Raw genomic sequence first — 21,627 nt, 5'->3', positions numbered from 1 at the left:
CTTACCTCTTCAACTATAATCACTTTTATTCACTATATAACACACATATAACTCACTTATTGCTTATATAAATTTGTAAACGTAAGGATCACTATTGGTATGATAGGATTATAACTTAATCAAATATATAATTAACTAATTAAAAGGGATAATATGTGTTCTATTTATAGAAATTTAATAGTAAGTTCTAGAAAGTTCGTGATATTTTGAAAGTTTTTTAAAAAAGTTTTTGGGGTTAGGGGGTGAGGGGCAATTGGATAATTTTAATTGGTGGAAAATTTTCTAGAAGTTTCTATGAAAATCGTTGGTATTCTAGAAGTTTTGATGATTTTTTTTTAATTTCCTTTTTGGTTCTATAGAAATCTTCAGTGTTCTAGGGGGTTCTATGAAACATTTCTTGTTTTATAAGGTTATAGGGAAATATTTTATATTCTAGACGTTTCTATAGAAATATTTAGTGATTTATGGTTCTCTGAAACATTTGTTGTTCTAAAATGTTCTATGGAAAAAAATTGTGTTTTAAAAGTTTCTATGGAAAAATTTTGTGTTCTAGAAGTTTCTACAGAAATATATAGTGTTCTAGAAGGTTCTATGAAACATTTATTGTTCTAGAAGGTACCATAGAAATATTTGGTGTTTTAGAAGTTTCTACATAAATATTTAGTTTTCTAGAAGGTTCTATAAAAATCTGAGGTGCTCTAGAATTGAAAGTTCTTTTAGCATTTTCTTGAATCTTTCTTTAGACTCTGCTTGTATTTCCTACTGTTTTTTATATATATATAATTGATCATTATAACATCAACTTTCTTTTTATATTATATTATTTTCTTACAAGCTTCGCTACTTATGGATGTTGTCATCCTTGTTTATATACGTTTTAAAAATAGGTTAAAAACAGTTTAAACCCGGGCTAAATATAAAGAGTACACATTTTCTCTCTCAATTTATTATACCTCCCCCCCTTTCTATATCACTCTATCTATCTATCTATTCATTACACTCTTCCTGATGATAATTATCTTAACTGAAAAATTTAATCAGTTAGTCCCTGCACCTCTTGTTGTGAAGACGTGCAGAGATGAAGCATTTTGGATTATTCGTTTTAGGTCCTCACAGTTATAGATATTTAAGATACATTTCATTTAGTTATTTTTGATTAATTCAAACTATTCTTTGTATCTATTAGTTTACATATTATTTAAGTTGTAACATTATATTCCTTAAAAATAAAATGCTTTTTACTAAAATTATCATATTCAGTGATTTGTTGATAACACTTATAGCCCTGTTGGAATTATTATGTGATTTTTCAAGAGAGATGTCGTTATATTGTTATTGCTGCGCTACTCTTGGTTATAATTTTTGTTGTTAGCATATGATATTTGATTTATCTAACCGGTAGATCTCCTAAGACAAACTTGTTTAAGTCATTTGATTGTGTAATTAAACAAAGTGGATGTATGAGCAATGGATGTTACACCAGATTTTCATGTTCTCTAATAAAGAGAAACTCGCAGCAGGCTTAAATAACGATACCTATCATCCACCCCATCCCCTCTCCTCCTACTGGATTAATGAATTGACTAATAAATTATGTCCACGTTAGCAACCTAAATTAACCAATTTTTCCCCTGTCATATTATCCACATATTTTCTACATCCATTAAATGTGTGATTAACATTCATTTTAAAGCAGATTTTAAAATCAAATTAACATCTTTAAAATTTATATTGAAATTGAGCTTAAACTTTATTTTTAAAAATTTTATTAGCGCAGCTACTCTATAACTCACCTTGTCCACACCTTAAACTATTTGGGAACTGTAATTGTATTGGCTGATATTTTTGGTGTTGGTTCCCTGTATCAATGACGAGCATCCAGTTTATAATTTACTTGGTCTGTCTGTCTATCGGTCATTCTTCTATTTACAAAGATACTTTTTCTGAAGAATGATTGCATATTCTCTCTTCTTTGTCTATTTATGATTTTTTGTGCTTGGCTATTTATGGTTGTTATCATCCTTGTTAAAAGCGAAGCTTTTCTATAATTAGGGTCGGTCCGTCCGTCCATCCGTACGTCTAAAATGGATAGCTTTAGAATGTTAGAATTGTCCTACCGATTTCAAATTTTGCATGGTGATTCCTGTAGTAGTTAGGTACGATTTAGAAAGCGTAGCAACTCTATAATCATTACCAGAATGTCCATATGTCCATTTTAAACATGTTGATTTTTTACATTTTTGACAACTAATTTTTATGTGATCTAATTATCCGATTGTTCTGATTTTTGGTATACTGATTCCTAGGACAACAAAGTACACTATTTTAAGCAAAGCAACTCTATAATCAAGTCCTAAAAATGTAATTATGTCCGTGGCGTAAACATTATCCTGTATCAAGAAGATTTTCAACAAATATACTCACAATTTTGCTTTGACTCTTATTCATTTATATTCTGATTTTTCAGTTTTGACACTATACAAGTGTTAAAGTCTGTTTGTCCTACCGTTTCAGGGCTCTTATGGATGTTGTCATCCTTGTTAGTTTACATCTTAAGATAAAAGTATTTACTGAGTTGAAAATATGTGTACACCATAATTTAAACGTTTATTATTGGGTACACTCCTACAATTAGGTAATAGTCATAGAGGGAGTTGACTGCAGGTAGGGAGGGGACTTTGAGCTGTTTATTACACTAGTCCCCGAAGTTTTGTAATAACATTTTCTTATTCGTTGGCTTAATATTAAATTTTGGTTGTTTGATTTACTAAGTAGAGTTTTTAAAAGATAATTGTAATCTACAGAAGGGGTAATTTTGTGCATTATCATTTGAGATGTACACCAATATATCGGCCATAGTCTTATCCCTTTAGATCCTTGTAATAGGCATAGAGGGAGTTTACCATGACTCGACTGTAAATTATACTGGTCCTTGGCATTTACAAACATGTTCTCTTATTCTTTGGTTTAAAAACTATGGGTATTTTTTAGGGAAAAGGGAATGTGATTCTGACAAACAATTCTAAAGAAAAATTTCCCCACAACTTCCTTTCCCTTTTCCTCCCCTTCTTACCTACCACTCTTCAATTACATAAAAAATATACTCCCACCTTTATTTAGAAGGTTTCGTGATTTTTTGTAGAATTAATCGTTAGAATAGCTACCCCTGGGTACTTTTATTAAGTCTTGATTGGTTTGCACAAACATGTAGTGTCCCAACTTTTCAACCAAAACATTTCTTTTACAACAATTTATCGCCAATTGTCTTATCCATTAAGATCTCTGTTTATATGTTCCTTAATTCTACAATGGATGTAGATTATAGGATATATAAGTTGGAAGAAATTTTAATGTTAGAGGGAGATTTGAAATCTGCACAAATTTTAAGTATTTTTTATAAACTTCGTTTTTTGTATGATAATTTATCTTAAAGCGGAAATACAATTTAAGTTCATAAATTTTGATCAATAGGATAGGTGGATTGGAAACTACCTGCGCTCTAATTGGTTGAATGATGTGCGACTCTTAAGCTTCTCCTATCAGAGCGAAAATAATTTCCAATCCACCAATCACAGATGTCAAAATTAATGAACTTTGTATTTCCGCTTTTAGATAAAGAATTATACAAAAAACGAATTTTATAAAAAAAATCCTTAAAATTTGATGCAGATTTCAAATCTCCCTCTAACATTGAAATTCTTTCCAACTTATATATCTTAATGTAGAATATACGTGGATATTTTAATGTAAAAAAATTGTCGTCAATTTTGCTTACTAACAAGGAACTCATTTTTTGGTAAGTTCGTTCATCCAGTGCAGTGGGGGGGGGGGGGGATGGGTTAAAGGAGGTAGAAAAGCGATCTTTATTTTAGCCCGCTGTGTGTTTCATTTTATAGAGAACATGAAAATCCTGTGTAAGATCTAATATATCCATAAAATTACTGTAGGTCAAATGATAATATAGAAATAAATATTTATAACTGTGTCTTATTGATAAGTTTTTTTGGTCGGTACTGCATCCAGCTTGAACTATGGACACAAACCTTGGCCGCACCACCTTCCCAGGTAGAGATTTTTATCTGGTATTGAGGGGATATTGAGCTGTTTATTACACAAGTTCCCAAAGTTTTATTAGCTATAGCGTTTGGTTTAAAGTTTCTTATTTGTTGGCTTAAGCTCTTTGGGGACATAATTTTGATATTTGGTTCATGAAATTGAGTGTCATTAATTGTAATAAGGAATTATTTGATTTTGAATATTATCCTATTTTTTAATATTTTTTTTCTTGTTGATTGTTTAAATTACTGTTATCTAATAAATTTGAATCTAATCTTTAAGACCGTCACTGATAAAGAGCAGCCTGCCATCCGATGCTCCACCTCCAGCTTGGAACTGGGCCAGTGTAGATGGAGTCAATTATCTAACTCAGGAATAGTAATTGATATATTATTTCATGGATGTTGCGCCAGATTTTCATGTGCTTTGATAAAGGATACTTGTAGCTGGCTAAAATATAGAAAAGAGGATGGGATTATTTGTTTCTATAGTCCTAGTGGAGGTGGTGACTCATCACCAGACGGAGCTAGGAGAGGGAGAGGGGAAAAAGATTGTTAGTAACCCCAGAGCTTTGCTAATAAAAGAATAATCATCCTTGACATAAAGAATAAAGGTACTATGAAAGAGAGGGAATGTCTGATTGAGCCAATAAATGAATCGCATCGGAGCATACATGAAATCTCATTGGTTGAAATAAACTGAAGTTTTCTAGATTTTTTATTAGAGTTAATTAGAGCTGTTCTTTCAACTTTTACTCGAATCAAGTCCATCACATGAAGTACTGCCTTCATATTGTTGTTTCACATCTATGTTTTATCTGTGCATTAATAATGAATATGCTTCATATATTGCAATCATTGTAAAATAATAAAAATCCCTTTATGAATTTAAGTTAATAAAATCATATTTTTTTCTTGAGTTTCTATTAAAACAAAAAAATAATATCTCGGACTTCAAATGTAAAAAAAATAAAATTAAAATAACAACAAATAGCAATACAACAGTATGTTCGTTACGTTTTCAACAGGACCTATAGCGTTGTACTGTGTATACACTGTACACATATGGGAAAGGGCATATTTTTTTCATTTTGTTCATATAAAGATTCAGCTGTATTCTAGTATAGTGTAAAGCATATTACTAATCCTTTAATAAGTTAGCTATGAATTGTTGAATTCCTTAATATAAAGTTAGCTTTCTAGAAATTATATACTCGAAAAATTTTAAAGTTTTTTGTCAGCTGGAGGAGTTCCTTTGTCAGATTTACGAAAAAGGGGTTCACACTATAGTTCTTCTCTCCTAATTCTATTACATAAAGATGAAATATTGATTAACTATTCAAATTAGGCAAAGAACCAGCATATTCCCCAATACTGCGGATCCTGCTGGGCTCAGGCAGCTACCAGCTCTCTATCTGACAGGTAACAAGATATCACGTGACACTCAGTATTCTGGATCCTGGATCATACAAATACTCTCTCTGACAGGTATAAATATATCCCGTGACACTCAGTACTCTGGAGCCTGCTGGGCTCAGGCAGCCACAGCCCAGCCACTCAGTACTCTGGATCTTTAGGTGGAAACTCTAATCCTGGATATCCTATAATTACATGAAATTCAAAACAATGATTTATTAAACCTTAATGACCGATCTTAATAATTGAGTAATTTATTGGAAATTCCTGTCTAAAGCTGACTTTTGTTATTTTTCTAGAATCAAGATTGCCAGAAAAGCAGCATGGCCAGAAATCAATATTGCCCCACAGGTAAGCAATGCATTTACATCGGTTTAGAACTGCAGTTTTGAGTGGTGTGCACGGGGAGAATGTTACAGTGTGGTTGCGCGAAGCGCACAATAATAATCAAGTGTGGTGTACTACACAACAAGGTTATTCTATATATAGTCAGTGAGGTGAAAATGAATAAACCACACTAAAGTCCGACTCCTCCATTATCTTGGTTTGGTAAACTAAAGCAAGAAGCTCGCAAATTTTTCTTCAAAATTCTCTTAAATTCTTGTAATCCAAATTAATTTACTAAAATGACATACGGACATACCATACCTTCATTACAGAGTAGCTACGCTAACACTAAAATAAAATGTTCAGGTGCTGATATCCTGCGGACCAATGGATGGTTGTCATGGCGGTGACGCTGGAGCTGCAAACAAATGGATTGCGGAGAATGGAATCACTGATGAAACTTGTGCCATCTATCAGGAAATTTATAAACAAAAAAATAACCTTTATTTTTTCTGCTGTTATGACTGTTAGATTAAAGGTGGTAGGAAGTAAAGCTGTTGAGAAGATGATTAAAGTCCCTCCACAGATTATGACGTCATACGATAGAATAGCCAATAAGAGGCCAGTATACACTGTAATTGATCAATGGTAAAATTTATGCTGTTCCCTCATTGGTTATTCTATCGTATGACGTCATAATCTGTGAAGGGACTTTAATCATCTTTGCTGTTGATCATTAGGCTTCATCAAAAGAGATCATATACTATCTACATTATTCTGTCTATTTGCGTGGCTGCTCTTCAAACCCAAACTGAAATCCAAAACTATCTTGCATTAAGTTAATGAGGACTTGAATGTTTATGAATAATTGTTGTACAGGCACGAGGACACGACAATGGTGCTCCCTGCTCAGCTGTTTCTACCTGTGAGACTTGCTGGCCAGAGACAGGTAGTTATTATAAATACTTGTAGTACTGGTATGGAGTTTCTTGATCAGCTGTTTCTACCTGTGAGACGTGCTGGCCATAGACAGGTAGATATTATAAATATTGTAGTACTGGTATGGAGTTTCTTGTCAGCTGTTTCTACCTGTGAGACTTGCTGGCCAGGGACAGGTAGTTATTAAAATTACTTGTAGTACTAATATGAAACTCCATACTCAGCTGTTTCTACCTGTGAGACTTCCTGGCCAGAGATGTAAAGTAATCATAGTAATGGAACGCTTTGCTTTCCATCTAAGAATGTTCTTTTAATAGACATAATATATCTAGATGGTCCATCTGACCCCCAAAATTCGTCAAACTTAAAAAAAGATTCCTCTAGCAGACATTCCTCTATAAGAATAAAATAAAAATATTTTATCCTCTCCTACCCAAATCTGTACACAATTTCAACCAATTTCAGCCCGGTTGTTACTCCACTGCTTTCCTATTGGCTAATTTAGATAGTATGTCTCTAGATTATCTCTATTGTTCTTCTTCAATTAAAAGGATTTAATTTGAAACTATGTTGTTTAACAAGGATGCACCCGACCCAAGAAGTATCTTACCTACACTGTTGAAGAGTACGGAGATGTTGAAGGAGACGATCAAGTAAGTTTTAGTCAGAAAGAAAAAGGAGAATGAGATCTTTATTATACTAGTCCCCAAAGTTTTATAATAACTTTTTAATATTCGTTGGCTTAATAACTTTTGGGACTTTTATTGAAATATGATTGGTTGGTTGGTTCATTGAGTTGTGTGTCCAAACGTTTCAAGCACTAATTGTAATCCACAGAAAGGGTAATTTTGTGAATCATTATTGGAGATGCACATCAACATATCGGTCATAGTCTTTTTCAATATTATGGGGAAAATAAGAACAATAGACAGTACTGTAAAATACTTTTTATCAATTCTAAGATTACAAGAAAACAATTACGCATGTCTTTTCTTCAGTGCACTGACATAAGGAGACTTACATATCCTAAATATACAACAGCTACGCTTCAAAGGATCGACAAACTATTTCATTATAGGATGTTTCCCTATCCCTTTGGGTAATAAGAAAGACTTAAAACAACCAATTATGACTTTTTATATTAACTTTGTTAAAAAGTGTATCCTTCAAAGTGCCTTGTACAGCACCCCACTCCCTTTGTTCCCCTTACTTCCAATGTCTAACTCGTGCCTGCGGAAAGCCCTACCCATGCGGGGTTACCTAGTACCCAATCTACCTAAACCTGAACTAAAGTAATAAACCAACAAACGAAACTCTAAAAGCACCCACCCCCCGCCTTTTGTTTTGAAAATAACCTAGAAGAAGGGGGGGGGGGTCAGTGCTCGAAAGGAACTTTGAAGATAAACTCCATAAATTGTTTATTAGGAAGCCGCAATGATGGCTGAAATTTACCATCGTGGTCCTATTTCCTGTGCTATTAGCGTGACTGATGAGCTAGTTGCTTATACAGGTATGGTATAGTTATAGAGATGCTTTGCTCCTGCCTATTATGACCAATTTTGCGTATCTACTCAGTAATTATAGCAATCTGTTCGTCAGTAGGACTTTAGAATTATAAAGACTTTAGTGTATGAACAGTTTTTCTTTACGTTCGTATGTGTCATTCCAAAAATATAAATCAAATTATGATTCTTTATGTTTTAGTAGATTTATTATATATTGTTCAAATACTACATTTGAATGTTTTATTTTTTAAAAATTAAATTTTCCCAAAAAAACTTTTTTTTTGTATCTAAAAATGAAATGTAAAGCTGGGGTGGTCAACTTTAACCCCTTCCCCCCTCTTTGGTCAAGTGCTCCTAGAGGCCTCCAGGGGGCGTAGCCGCGAGAAGTATACAATATACATATTTTAATATGTACATTATTGTCAGGTGGTGTATTTACTGGTCCTAAAAACGCTACAGAATTGAACCATGATATTTCTGTTGTGGGCTATGGAACAGAATCTGGAGATAATGTAAGTTTTTAACAGTTTCTCTATTGCTATTTTAGCATGCTGTAAGTGTTAAAGATAACAAAATAAAAAGAATTATTAATGAGTTTTATTTTGCAATATTATTAATTTTTTCTCCAGGGAAAGAAATATTGGATCATCAGAAACTCCTGGGGCACATATTGGGGAGAAAATGGATTCTTCAGGTATGATTTAATTTACCCAGATGTGCCTATCTCAGGGGGGAGCAGACATGGAAATATAGATTATTCTGGTACCCTTGCTTTTATAAACATTTTCTCTTATTCTTTAGGCTATAAAATCTATTGGTTGGTTTAAACTAATCAGGGAGAGAGGAGACATTGGGTTATTACACTAGTCCCCAACACAACTTTTATTTATGGTGGCTTTTACTTCATTTTGATTGGTTGGTTCATTTAGTTGAGTGTCCAAACGTTTCAACCATAAATTGTAATCTATAGAAGGAGTAATTTTTTGTGTCATCATTTTGAATTAATCGGGCATTGTCTTATCTATTTTGAACTCTGAAACCTAATACATTGTAAATCTAATTTTAAGGTTGGAACGTGGAATTAACAATATTGGAATTGAGAGTGGAGCTTGTTCATGGGCTGTGCCCAAGGATACTTGGTCTGATGTTCATTTTCCAACCTATTTCCAGGTATAGTTGTGTTATAGGCTGTTTCTAAGGATACTTGGTCTGATGTTCATTTTCCAACCTATTTCCAGGTATAGTTGTGTTATAGGCTGTTTCTAAGGATACTTGGTCTGATGTTCATTTCCCAACTTATTTCCAGGTATAGTTGTGTTATAGGCTGTTCCTAAGGATACTTGGTCTGATGTTCATTTCCCAACTTATTTCCAGGTATAGTTGTGTTATAGGCTGTTCCTAAGGATATTTGGTCTGATGTTCATTTCCCAACTTATTTCCAGGTATAGTTGTGTTATAGGCTGTTCCTAAGGATACTTGGTATGATGTTTATTTCCCACCCTATTTCCAGGTATAGTTGTATTATAGGCTGTTCCTAAGGATACTTGGTCTGATGTTCATTTCCCTACCTATTTCCAGGTATAATTGTGTAATAGACTGTTCCTAAGGATACTTGGTCTGATGTTCATTTCCCAACTTTTATCTGAGAAGGGTTTGCAGTGTCAATTAAATTTTGGAAGGATGGAAGACTAATTTATCTTCCATTGTTATGTCTCTGCATCATTTTTACTTTAGGATGGAGGTGATAGGCTAATGGAGAAGGTTTGGGGACTCCTGAGAAAAATTATGATCAAGTATAAGAAGGTTAAATCCAGGGTAAGTAATAGTTATTTCTCGCATCGTATTATAAACGGCTTTCCGCAGATATAGAATGTACAATTATAAGATTAAAACCAGTTTTTTTGGTCCCGAGGTGCTGAAGGCACCGGCTAAAAAACTGGTTTTAATCTTATGATTGTACATTTTTATATTCGTAAAAAGCTGGATATACTACGATGCTAGACATAGTTTTTTCGTATGGATGAGAACCGGTTCCTATCCACCGGATTCGAATGAATACGAGTAAATTTTTTAAAAATATCAACAAACTTTAGATAATTGCTAAATAATAAATTATTGAATTTTAGACAAAGTTATATTATTTACTGGGACATAGAAATATAAAAATCTAATTCTTAAAAAAAATCTTAAAGTTTAAAATTTACCATAATCGTTGTGTGAGCATAACTAAAAATATTGTTACTTTTGACTGGAGGAAAGGCAGGAAAGTCAAAAACCACTGTATAAACATGTAAAAAATGTGTGTATAGGGCACCTGCAGAGCTGAGAAGGCCTTATTTGCCAATGGGGAGCGTGTCATCTCCCCCCAGCCCCAGCACACCCTAAGGTCCAGCCATCTCCCCGAGTCTTGGGACTGGAGAAATGTTTCAGGTAAAGACTTCATTTTTACAACCAGCAGGAATATAAATGTTTGTTTTTGTTATTATTGCCAAAGTAAAATAACCCAGGGAGGAAGTGGACATTAGGCTAGTTATTACACTTGGCCCCACCAAAGTTTATTAAAGGGAGTGTGAATGTAAAATTTGTTATCTGATAATTAAATCTTAACATTTTCTAATCAACTTTCACTACACTGATCAACCAAAAGCGTCCTATTAACAAAAATATCCAGGATTTATGCCTTGATTTTGCGGCATTTTGGGAGGGAAAAATAGAAAAACAAGGAAAATCTGAACATTTTTGTTTATAATAGTGTTTCTAGGGATATTTAACTCGTCCTTTATAGTTGAAACTATTTACTAACTGTTAATGATTCATTTTATGACATAGAATTGCCAATTCATGTTTTAAAAACATAGTAATTTAGATTGACCAACTGAAGTTACTTGGTTACTAATAAATAAACCTGTTTTTAGCATTGTTATTGTATTTGATATTAAATAAAAAATCTTGCTTATTTTATCAATTTCTAAGTAACTATACATTGGTTAAAGGTAAGAATTATGTTAAGAGTAAATTTTCCCTGTCAATATATCCCCGTATACTATATCCTTTTGAATATCTATTTATCCAGGTAAGAACTACCTGTCCTGGACTGTGAACCAGCACATCCCTGTGTACTGCGGGTCCTGCTGGGCCCAGGGCACCCTGTCAGCTCTGGCCGACAGATTCAACATTGTCAATGGTGACAAGTATCCGGAATTGGCCCTCAGTCCTCAGGTTAGATTAATCGCATGCAGGGCCTTGACCTTGGGCTGTTTGTTACACTAGTCCACAAAGTTTTATAATAATTTTTTCTTATTCGTTGGTTAACAACTTTTGGGACTAATACTGAATTTTAATTGTAGTAAGGTTTTTTAGTCTGTCCCAAATTTATTTTATGCTATTCTAATTCTAAATTTAAGTCTTAAGATTGTTTTAGGTAAATAATTTGTTCCTTTCTTTCTCATTTGAATACAGATCCACAGATGCTAGGGGCGCATCCGCTATTTGATGTTGACAGCCAAGCTACTTTACAATTGTTAGCCTGACACTGCATTTTTTAAATTGCTCATTAGTTGTTAGAATATTGGATCTACTGCAGTTCACGGTAAGATATTGCTGGTAAGCAATATTTCCAAAAATCTATGAATTTTAAAAGCTGCTAGCTGCCAAACGGCTGAACGTACAGATCATGCCCGCCCACTGTTTTAAGCGACATAAGAAGGCCTACAAATAATTTGGAATAGCCATAAATCAATAATGCATAATTATCTCGCAGTGCAGAGAAATGCGCGAAAAAGGCCTATTTTACGCGTTTTTTCTTCAGTGAAGCTTTCCCTGTGCATAATTGGATCTTGGCTATTCGAGATTATTTGTAGGCCTTCTTGTGCCGCTTAAAATAGTGTGCGGGCATGATCTGTACGTTCAGCCGTTTGGCAGCTAGCAGCCTTTAAAATTCATAGATTTTTGGCAATATTCGTTACCAGCAATATTTTACCGTGAACTACAGTAGATCCGACTTATATGAAATATCTTGATTGGTTGGTTGCACCATTGGTTTTAATCTACAGGAGAGTTAATTTGGTTTCTAAACTTGGGGGTGTATACTGTATAATTGTATAGATTTATCGTTCATTGTCCTCTCCCTGCTTCTTAGACAGACAGGAGAAAAAAGTGTCTATTTTATCGGATTTTTTTTACATAAATGTATATGTTTATGACCTAATTTGTACTAAAATATACAACAATTTATATTAAAAACTCTTTAACACATTTTTATGTATTTATTAATAAAGAAGTCGTTGATCTTTTATCACAAAAAATACTTTAAGTCGCATCATAAATATTGTAACCCTCAACGCACTTGTAAGTTAACCCAGGACCAATGCAATGCCTGACCTATAACAGTCCAGTTGTTTTTGAGCTATTACTGAGCACTAACATAAAAAAGACATTTAGTTTCTTTACTACATTAGAAATCAATAGCTTCACCTATCCTTATGTAAAAGTAGCAAAATATCCTTCTGTCTTTCTGTGTGTAACTTAATATCTCGCTAACTGGTTGACCAATTTGGTGTTTGTTTGCAATAATTATTCTTATAAGTAAAAGGAAGGATTATATCTTGATTTCGGGGAAGTTACTCATCGTCTTGATAAATTTTTATAAACAAAAAAAAAATTCTAAATGAAATTTTCTTTGTGTCTGATCAATTTTAAGAACACATGTTAAATATCTAGTAAGATAATTCTAGTTTTTTTTTGTTATGAATCTATATTTATTATGTTTTTAACTTATTTTCTTTATATTAAAAAGTGCATGTTAACAAGGATAACATTTACCATATTATGAAAAGCAGAAATAAACAATAAAGTTTATTACAAATGGTTTGAAAGTTTAAACATAATTTATCATAATCCGTTTAATTAACAAGGATGACAACATCCATAAAAGCGAAGCACTGAAACGGTAGGACAAACGAACATTAACACTTGTATAATGTCAGAAATGAATAATCAGAATATTAAAGTATAAGAGTCGAAGCAAAATTATAAGTAAATTTGTTGAAAAACTGCTTGATACAGGATAATGTTTATGGACATACTTACATTTTTAGGACTTTATATTAGAGTTGCTTTGCTTATGATATTGTACTTTGTTGTCCTAGGAATCAATATACCAAAAATCAGATCAAACGGATAACTAGATCACATAAATAGTTGTTGTTAAAAAAGTATATAAATAAACATGTTTAAAATGAACGTACGGACATACTGGTAATGATTATAGAGTTACTACGCTTTCTAAATAGTACCTAACTACTACAGGAATCACCATGCAAAGTTTGAAATCGATAGGACAATTCTAACATGCCTAAATTAACGAAAAAAAGTCTATCTATCTCGGACGGACGTACGGACTGACCGACCCTAATTATAGAAAAGCTTCGCTTTTAAAAACCAAAAACCTTGGGAAAAATAGGCTCTTTTCATATTAATGTTATCATTTGTAAAAGTTATATGGTAGTTTTAGAAATTGAATAATAAGAATACTTGGATATTGCACTAGTTTTACATTTACACTGATAAAGTGATTCTAGCAGCTGTCTAAAATAACGATACCTCAAATTCACCCCCTTTACCCTATCCCTTTTCCTCGTACTGTATTAATGAGGTCCATATTAGCAAATTTACTAAATCCTTTATCCGTTTTAGTTATACATAATACTTACCTTTTTTGAAGAGTGTATGTACTGAAATTCGGTAATTTTAATCGGATTGTAGAGTTGCTACGATCTTTACTGCAGTTTATAACTTTATCTAACATGTGATCTATATTGATTAAAATACTTGTTTTGTAAAATTAAATTAATGATATTTATGAAAACTCTATAGTTTCTAGAGCATATTAAGTACATTGCACCCCTTTCTTATTTTATGTCAAATTTTATGTTTATTGGAGAATTTTAAAAGCCATAAAAACACTTGAACTAAGCGAGGGGGGGGGACGAACCTCCACTTTTCATTTTAGTTTTTTGAAAGAAAAAAAAGTAATGGGGAGTTGAAGGTATTTTTCTCTTGTGTGTTTAAGGAATCCTCTCATAAAAATATTATAAACCTTCCCATGACCTCCAAGAACCACATTGGTCCAGCGGTTAATGAGATCTTAAGCTACAGACACACAGGCATATTGTTACTTTTATATAAGGATTTAATTATGTTCAGGCTATCATCAACTGCCGCGCGGGTGGCAGCTGCGAGGGAGGCAATCCTGCCGCTGTTTACGAGTTCGCCCACAAGGTTGGGGTGCCAGATGTCACTTGTATGGTCTATGAAGCCGTTGATCAGGTATGAAAAAAAATTGCAGGGCCCAAAAAATTTATTATAGTGCCTCACAGTGCAAATGAAGGTGCTTTGACTTTTGTGTCAGAACCTAAATTGGGACATAGTGCATTTCATTACCCTAGGTTAGGTAACTTCATTTCACTTTTCAATAAAATCTAAAATGCAGCGGGTTTTTTATCAATTGCTTTGCTAAGGTCACGGAAATTCAGCCTTAAATAAATCATATATAGAAAGGTTTTATGACTGACTTTATAAAAGGGAAGTTGTTCAAAACCTCTCTATATATGATTTATTTAACCCTTTACAGTCGGGCCCCTTGCCGCACCTTAATCAGTCGGGGGGGGGGGGGGCGTTCAACGCCCCCCCTTATTATCTCAGTTCCTATTAGAGCTAGAGGGCTAAATTTTTTTGTGCAAGTCCCCTGTTTGATAATGAATTTCCGACCTTTTATAAGTCTAAGTCAATTTTCGCTTCCTTCACTCTTTTATTTAACAACCTTTGTTTTTAGGTCCTTTTTTACTTAAAAATTTCAAACGGCTGTAATTTTCTTATTTTTGAAGCTAGAAGAAAAATTTTTTTCCAGAAAATGTTTATATTTACGTAAATTTTACATTAGAAATATCAAAATATAAATTTCATCGGCCGCAGCTGTACTTGGCAGCTGCCAGCCGCCGCAGTCGGCGGTCGGCGGGAAAACGGTGGCGGATCTTCATGAAATTTTAATACGTTATGTAGACATGTAAGAAAAGCTTAAGTTTAAAATTTGAAGTCTCTAAGTCAAAAATTGCGGTCACAGAAGCCTTTTAAAGATTTCTGGAGACCTGGAGGATCAGGACCTGCAGGATCATACCTGGAACCTGAAAGTAACTTGAACACCTGTATTTTATATAAGGATGTACTACTCAGTTATGTGTCATACCCATACTTAAAAAGTCAAGCAGTTTGGGCTCTTCATCTTTCACACACAGAAAATGAGATAGAAAAAACCGGATGGGGGGGCGTTCAACCCCCCGAACGTTAAGGGTTAAGGCTGAATTTCCGTGACCTTAGCAAAGCAATTGATAAAAATGGCCATTAATTAACTCACTTTAGGAGTTGTTTTATGAATAACTTTATAAAATCAAAGTTGTTCGAAATTTTAAATAAATAATCTTTGCTTTTCTTGTCATGATTATGCGGTAACTTCTAGTGGGTGAAAATTGAACTTGAAATTTTTAAATCTAATTTTCTCAAAAACGGCTGCATTTTAGATTTTATTGAAAAGTGAAATGAAGTTACCTAACCTAGGGTAATGAAATGCATTATGTCCCAATTTAGGTTCTGACACTAAAAGTCAATGCACCTTCGAAGGTACTATAAATATTTAAACAAATTAAAGTAAAGTATTGCACAGCTCAACAGACTACAGGAGAATATTGAATTGCAGGGCCCAATTAAAGACTGTGCCATATTTATTGCAGGGCCCAATTGTATATTGTACAAAGCTGCATATCGACCTGTGCAAGACTTTACTATATTGTATTGCAGGGCCCAATTGAAGATTGTACCTGGACCAAGTCCAATATTGACCTCTGCCGTTACTGTATCATATTGCATTGCCGGGCTCAATTGAAGACTAAACTTTATTGTATTGCAGGGCCCAATTGAAGATTGTACCAAGCCACATATTGACCTGTGTCGTGACTGTACCTGGCCACCACCAAACCCTGGAGACAAACCTAACTGCTGGGCCAAGCAACAATTCAAGAGGTACCTTAAAAATTGATCAAATGGTAAAAAAATCAGGCAGTGAATTTAGTTTTGCCACTTTATGGGGGGGGGGGGGTAAGTCGTATTATGAAAATGTCCAAGTAACTCTAGAGCACATATTTAGTTGTCTTAAGAAAAGAAATCATAGAACAAAGGAAAAGATATAAGATAGAAAATCACGAAACCTCATATAATAAAAAAAACATGTTAGCACGACTGACAGACCTACGGACCATGTAAACTGTTAATTGGATGATGCTCATAGGTATATACCTCACAAAAAACGACCATTTTTAGTAACAGCCAGGAAAGTCACGGACGGACGGATGGACAGACAAAAACAATTCTTGTATATTATACTTTAATTTAGATACTTTGCTGAGGAATACGGTTACGTCAGCGGAGCTGAGAATATGAAAAAAGAAATCTACAAGCGTGGCCCTATTGGTAAGTTAGTATGATATAAGTAGCGCAGCTTCTGTATAGTAAAAGTATGTCTGTCTGTCCATTCTAATATGAGAGCTGAGAATATGAAAAAGTAAATAGGTATACAAGTCCAACGGGAAATTCAATTTATTAATTTTGGAGACTTCTCATGGATCTTGGACAAAGTAGCATCGGACAAAGTAGCTTCAGGACAAAGAAGATTCGGGACATTTACTTAAGAAAAGTAGTTTCCTAAGAAAAATAGTCTCCAATAGTAATTAAGGTCATGGCCGCAGCGCTCGGCCCCCTGGCCTGCCTAGCCGCGGGTGGTCGGCCCCCTAGCCTATAACCTAACCTAACCTATGTTAGCCTCAGAACATTTATTTAAGGTGGTTATAATTTCGGTGATTTTACAAAAAGTGGTAGATTTTTACAATTTAAGTATTGTTTTTACAATTTTTAATAATGTTTTTACAATTTTTTGGTTAGGTTAGGTTACAGGCTAGGGAGCCGAGCGCCCGCGGCTAGGCAGGCCAGGGGGCCGAGCACTGCGGCCATGACCTTTATTAACAATGGAGGCTACTTTCCTTAGGAACCTACTTTCCTTAGGAACCTACTTTCCTTAGGAACCTACTTTCCTTAGGAACCTACTTTGTCCAGAAGCTACTTTGTACTGAAGCTACTTTGTCCTGAAGCTACTTGTCCAAGATCCCTTCTCTTAAGACCTCTCTATATATGATTTTACAAACCTTTAGTGTTCAGACTTTTCCACCAACAATGTAATCTACAGGAGGATTAATTTTGTTTAGCGTAGTAAGGATGTACAACATTTATCTTCCATTGTCTTATCACTTAAGATCCTTGTTTATGTTTTAAGGATGTGGTGTTGACGCAACTGACGAGTTCGATGCCTACACCGGAGGTATCTTCTCCCAGAAGATCCTCTTCCCCATGATCAACCATGAGATCAGTGTCGTGGGATGGGGCAAGGTAAGGATTATCATTGCAGGTTTTGGTATGGGGGGGGGGGGTGCGTGGAGGGAATCTTAATTTTAGCCAGCTGCGAGCATCACTTTATCAGAGTACATGAAAATCTAATGCAACAATCAAGTAATAATATTACGTTTATAACCAATACAAGGGCGGCAATGTCCATAAGCAACGCCGCAATAAATTTGTATTGTATTTTTCTTTTCAAAATGACATATAGTATTTAATTTCTCCAACAATTTAAATTTTTTTAAAAATCAACCAATAGCGTCTGAAATATTAACATAGCCTAGTCGCTACAAAAGACCAGAAAGCAATTTTCTAGCAGACGATATAGGTCCCAACCACTATACATTTATACATCTAAACTTATACATTTATTGTAGGATGAGAAGACAGGAGAGGAATACTGGATAGGACGTAACTCCTGTGTTACCTTCTGGATTATGCATCTATATCTATATATTTATTGTAGGATGAGAAGACAGGAGAGGAATACTGGATAGGACGTAACTCCTGTGGTACCTACTGGATTATACATCTACAACTATATATTTATTGTAGGATGAGAAGACAGGTGAAGAATACTGGATAGGACGAAACTCCTGGGGTACCTACTGTATTATACATCTATATCTATATATTTATTGTAGGATGAGAAGACAGGAGAGGAATATTGGATAGGACGTAACTCCTGGGGTACCTACTGGGGAGAATATGGTTTCTTCAGGATTGTGTTCATACTACACTGTGCTTTAAAGTTGCTACGCTCCTATAAAAATTTAAAAATACAAAATAATTTGGGATTAAATTATTGCGTCAATAATGGCCTAAAACCTTCAAAACCAAATAAAATCTTTAAAAAACGTGAGTCTTTTTTTTGGAGAAAATTTCAATATTTTGGGAGATTCATGCTATTTTCTCAAAAGGATCCATCCTCTTCAAAGTAGGGAAATAACCAAATAAAACAAAAACATCATATATTTTCTTAACGTACAAATCTGAGTAAATTAACGTACAAATCTTAGTAAATTAACGTACAAATCTTAGTAAATTAACGTACAAATCTTAGTAAATTAACGTACAAATCTTAGTAAATTAACGTACAAATCTTAGTAAATTAACGTACAAATCTTAGTAAATTAACGTACAAATCTTAGTAAATTAACGTACAAATCTTAGTAAATTAACGTACAAATCTTAGTAAATTGACGTACAAAGCGCGAAATTTATTTTAACAGCCCCGTGCGCAGGGTTTCGGATCCGCATTGATTTTTTGCGGATCCGGATCCTCAAAATTTGGTCAGTGCGGATCCGGTTCCGGATCATTGACAATAAAAATAAAATCACCAAACCTTTCAAAAATATTTATTCTTTAATTCGAAGTCAAAAATACTTTTAATTTTCAAGTCTGACCCTAAACCTTAAAGATTGGCTCTCATCAAGAGAATGTCTGAGATTGTATATAAATTTAGGTAGATTTTTCCCTTTTTTCTGCATTTTTTTGAGTCCAAGGATCCGGATCCGCATTTTTTTGCGGATCCGGATCCTTGCGGATCCGGATCCGAAACCCTGCCCGTGCGTTTTAGGGAGGTGTGACTCTTTTACCCTGACGTCCCCCTAATTTGTATAAGAGGGGTGGACACCTGATGGAGTGTCTGTCCAGTTCAGCCCCCTTAATTTTGCCAGGGGTTAAATATACACCCCTGTCCTGCACGCCTCTGCTTTCAACAATTTATTTTTTTGTCCTTAAAATGAATTTGTTAGTAAAATTTTCTTTTCTAAACATATATCTAACTAACAGACATTCAGAGAGCGTAGCTGCTCTACTTAACAGCATAACCGTATGAAATGATGTGTGACAACAGGATTAAGATGCACAAACACAACCTGGGAATTGAGAGAGACTGCGTGTGGGCCACACCCAAGATTCAAACTCCATAAAAATCAAACATTTTTGTAATAAACCATGAAAAAAAATATCTCAATTTTAAATGATTTTGAATGTAATTTTATGATATTATTGCTAACTTGACTGAAATAAATTGATATTAATAACTGTGTTGTAACTTATTATTAAAACAAGGATAACAAAATCCATAAAGCGAAGCACTGAAACGGTAGGACATTCGGACATTAACACTTGTATGGTGTCAGAAGTTTTGAATAATCAGAATATAAATGTATAAGCGTCGAAGCAAAATTGTAAGTAAATTTGTTGAAAAACTGCTTGATACAGAATAATGTTTGCAGTGGACATACTTACATTTTTAGGACTTGATTTTAGAGTTCCTTCGCATATAATACTTTACTTTGTTGTCCCAGGAATCTGTATAATAGAAATCAGATCAATCGGATAATTAGTTAATATAATTTTTTTAGTTAAAAAAGTAAAAAAATCGACATGTTTAAAATGGACGTACGGACATTCTAGTAATGATTATAGAGTTGCTACGTTTTCAACATCGTACCTAACTACAACGGTAATCACCATGCAAAGTTTGAAATCGATGCCTAAATTAACATAAAAAGCTATCAGTTCCGGACGGACGGACCGACCCTAATTATAGAAAAGCTCCGCTTTTAAAAACACGAATGCTTACTAAATCTCTTTTCCTTTATATTCAAATTCAATTATCAACTAGCAAACACAGAGTGAAAAAAGCAGCTTTGCAATAATTTAGTTTTAGTCACGTGCACCTAATCTGATGTTTCGAATAAAGATTTCAATTACAATGTAACTACGCTCCCTGAAAGCCTTGCTTATTATTGTATTTTAGACTTAGAGCAGGCATTTGACACAATATTACTATGTCATTTCTATAATACAATGTAGAATGATGTCTGTCCGTCCCTTAAGATCTCGGTAACCACTAAACCGATCGGATTCTACTCTTCAGGGAATATACCTACTGGTCCTTTGGTGGTTTTAAACTTTTTTCTTGGGGGGTGGGACACCCCACACCCCCCCAAAAATGAAAAAAATCCCCCCTCAATTTTTTAAAAAAATTATTTAAAATTTTTGGGGGCATCTCCAGAGGTAATTATTTTTCTTCTTTTATTACCTCTTGGGGCAAAGCCCCTAGAGGCTAGGGGCGAAGCCGCTAGTATAAACATACGGAACTTAATTGTATGCTGCGTTGCGTAACCATGCAGAGTTAGAAAATCAGTAACCAGTGCAGCTGACAACGTTAATACATTTACTAATTGTCAGTAAGGAGACGTCGATGCTGTAGTACAAGTTTTATATTTGTATGTCCCATATGATCTCGTGAACACTAAAGGTTTACTAATCAACTAATAGACAAAAAACGCTAATTTTGTCTGGTCTGACGACAGAAGACGATATTAAGTTTGATCGTTCGACATCAAGACCATTCGCGCGTATTATTGGGAATAGGATATATATGAATATTTATTTAGTGGTCAGTTCGTTCATCCAGTAGGAGGAGAGGGGATGGGGAGTATCGTTATTTTAGCCAGCTGCGAACATCACTTAACCAGAATACATGAAAATAATAATATATCGATCTGCGTATTGATGTGAAATAAGCAAAAAAAACAAATATTTAGCATATTTTTATTTTAAATTACATATCATGTATCAGCATTTATAGATTACATAATAACAAATATCAAACCTAAAAATTCTTTAAAATGGGTGGTTTTTAAAACAGAAATCTTTTAAAAGCTTTATTTAAAATGCGAGATTATTAATGTATTTTAAAAAAATTATTGTAAACACCCTGTAGAATTTTAAGACATTTTTTAATACAAAACATCTACAATTTTTACAAATTTTTTGTCAAAAATAAAAAGAACATAAATTGCTTGCTTTAAATATAAATGAATGACTAGTATTAATAATATCAATAATACAAAAAAAAACATAAATA

At 33.9% G+C, this 21,627-nt stretch overlaps 2 protein-coding genes across 5 annotated transcripts in view; both read left to right on the top strand.

The window, feature by feature from the left end:
- The window catches only part of LOC145317760 (uncharacterized), a 138,373-nt gene that overhangs the window by 19,760 nt on the left and 96,986 nt on the right, over window positions 1–21,627 (top strand). The window lies entirely within an intron of this gene.
- On the top strand, window positions 972–19,790 carry LOC145317759 (uncharacterized). Of its 4 annotated transcripts, none has more exons than XM_080159011.1 (22): window positions 972–1,106; window positions 3,999–4,065; window positions 4,339–4,430; window positions 5,405–5,477; window positions 5,771–5,822; window positions 6,165–6,276; window positions 6,679–6,747; window positions 7,320–7,390; window positions 8,163–8,247; window positions 8,669–8,754; window positions 8,872–8,936; window positions 9,310–9,361; window positions 9,770–9,820; window positions 9,977–10,057; window positions 10,552–10,672; window positions 11,316–11,461; window positions 14,447–14,569; window positions 16,203–16,315; window positions 16,686–16,762; window positions 17,619–17,731; window positions 18,385–18,465; window positions 19,604–19,790. In XM_080159011.1, the coding sequence occupies exons 1-22, from the start codon at window positions 1,079–1,081 to the stop codon at window positions 19,673–19,675; spliced, it is 1,830 nt and encodes a 609-aa protein (XP_080015137.1). In that variant the 5' UTR covers window positions 972–1,078; the 3' UTR covers window positions 19,676–19,790. The 4 variants fall into 4 exon arrangements, with proteins under 4 accessions (XP_080015137.1, XP_080015138.1, XP_080015136.1 ...); XM_080159012.1 differs by lacking the exon at window positions 9,770–9,820 and adding an exon at window positions 9,566–9,616; XM_080159010.1 differs by lacking the exon at window positions 9,770–9,820 and adding an exon at window positions 18,296–18,345 and having other exon boundaries at window positions 9,310–9,412; window positions 18,435–18,465.

The sequence above is a fragment of the Acartia tonsa genome, chromosome 4 (assembly GCF_053477335.1).
Source record: "Acartia tonsa isolate MP-2025a chromosome 4, ASM5347733v1, whole genome shotgun sequence".
Classification (NCBI taxonomy): Eukaryota; Metazoa; Arthropoda; class Copepoda; order Calanoida; family Acartiidae; genus Acartia; species Acartia tonsa.
The sequence above is the reverse complement of the archived record's forward strand: the minus strand, read 5'-3'. Positions and strand labels throughout refer to the sequence as shown.

What these genes read in the sequence shown, in the direction of transcription:
- LOC145317759 (XM_080159011.1), top strand. Translation starts at nt 1,079, where the DNA reads ATGAAGCATTTTGGATTATTCGTTTTAG. An exon ending in AACTTGTGCCATCTATCAGG is followed by an intron (nt 6,277 to 6,678) that starts AAATTTATAAAC and finishes TTGTTGTACAGG; the next exon opens with CACGAGGACACGACAATGGT. An exon ending in GCCAAGCAACAATTCAAGAG is followed by an intron (nt 16,316 to 16,685) that starts GTACCTTAAAAA and finishes ACTTTAATTTAG; the next exon opens with ATACTTTGCTGAGGAATACG.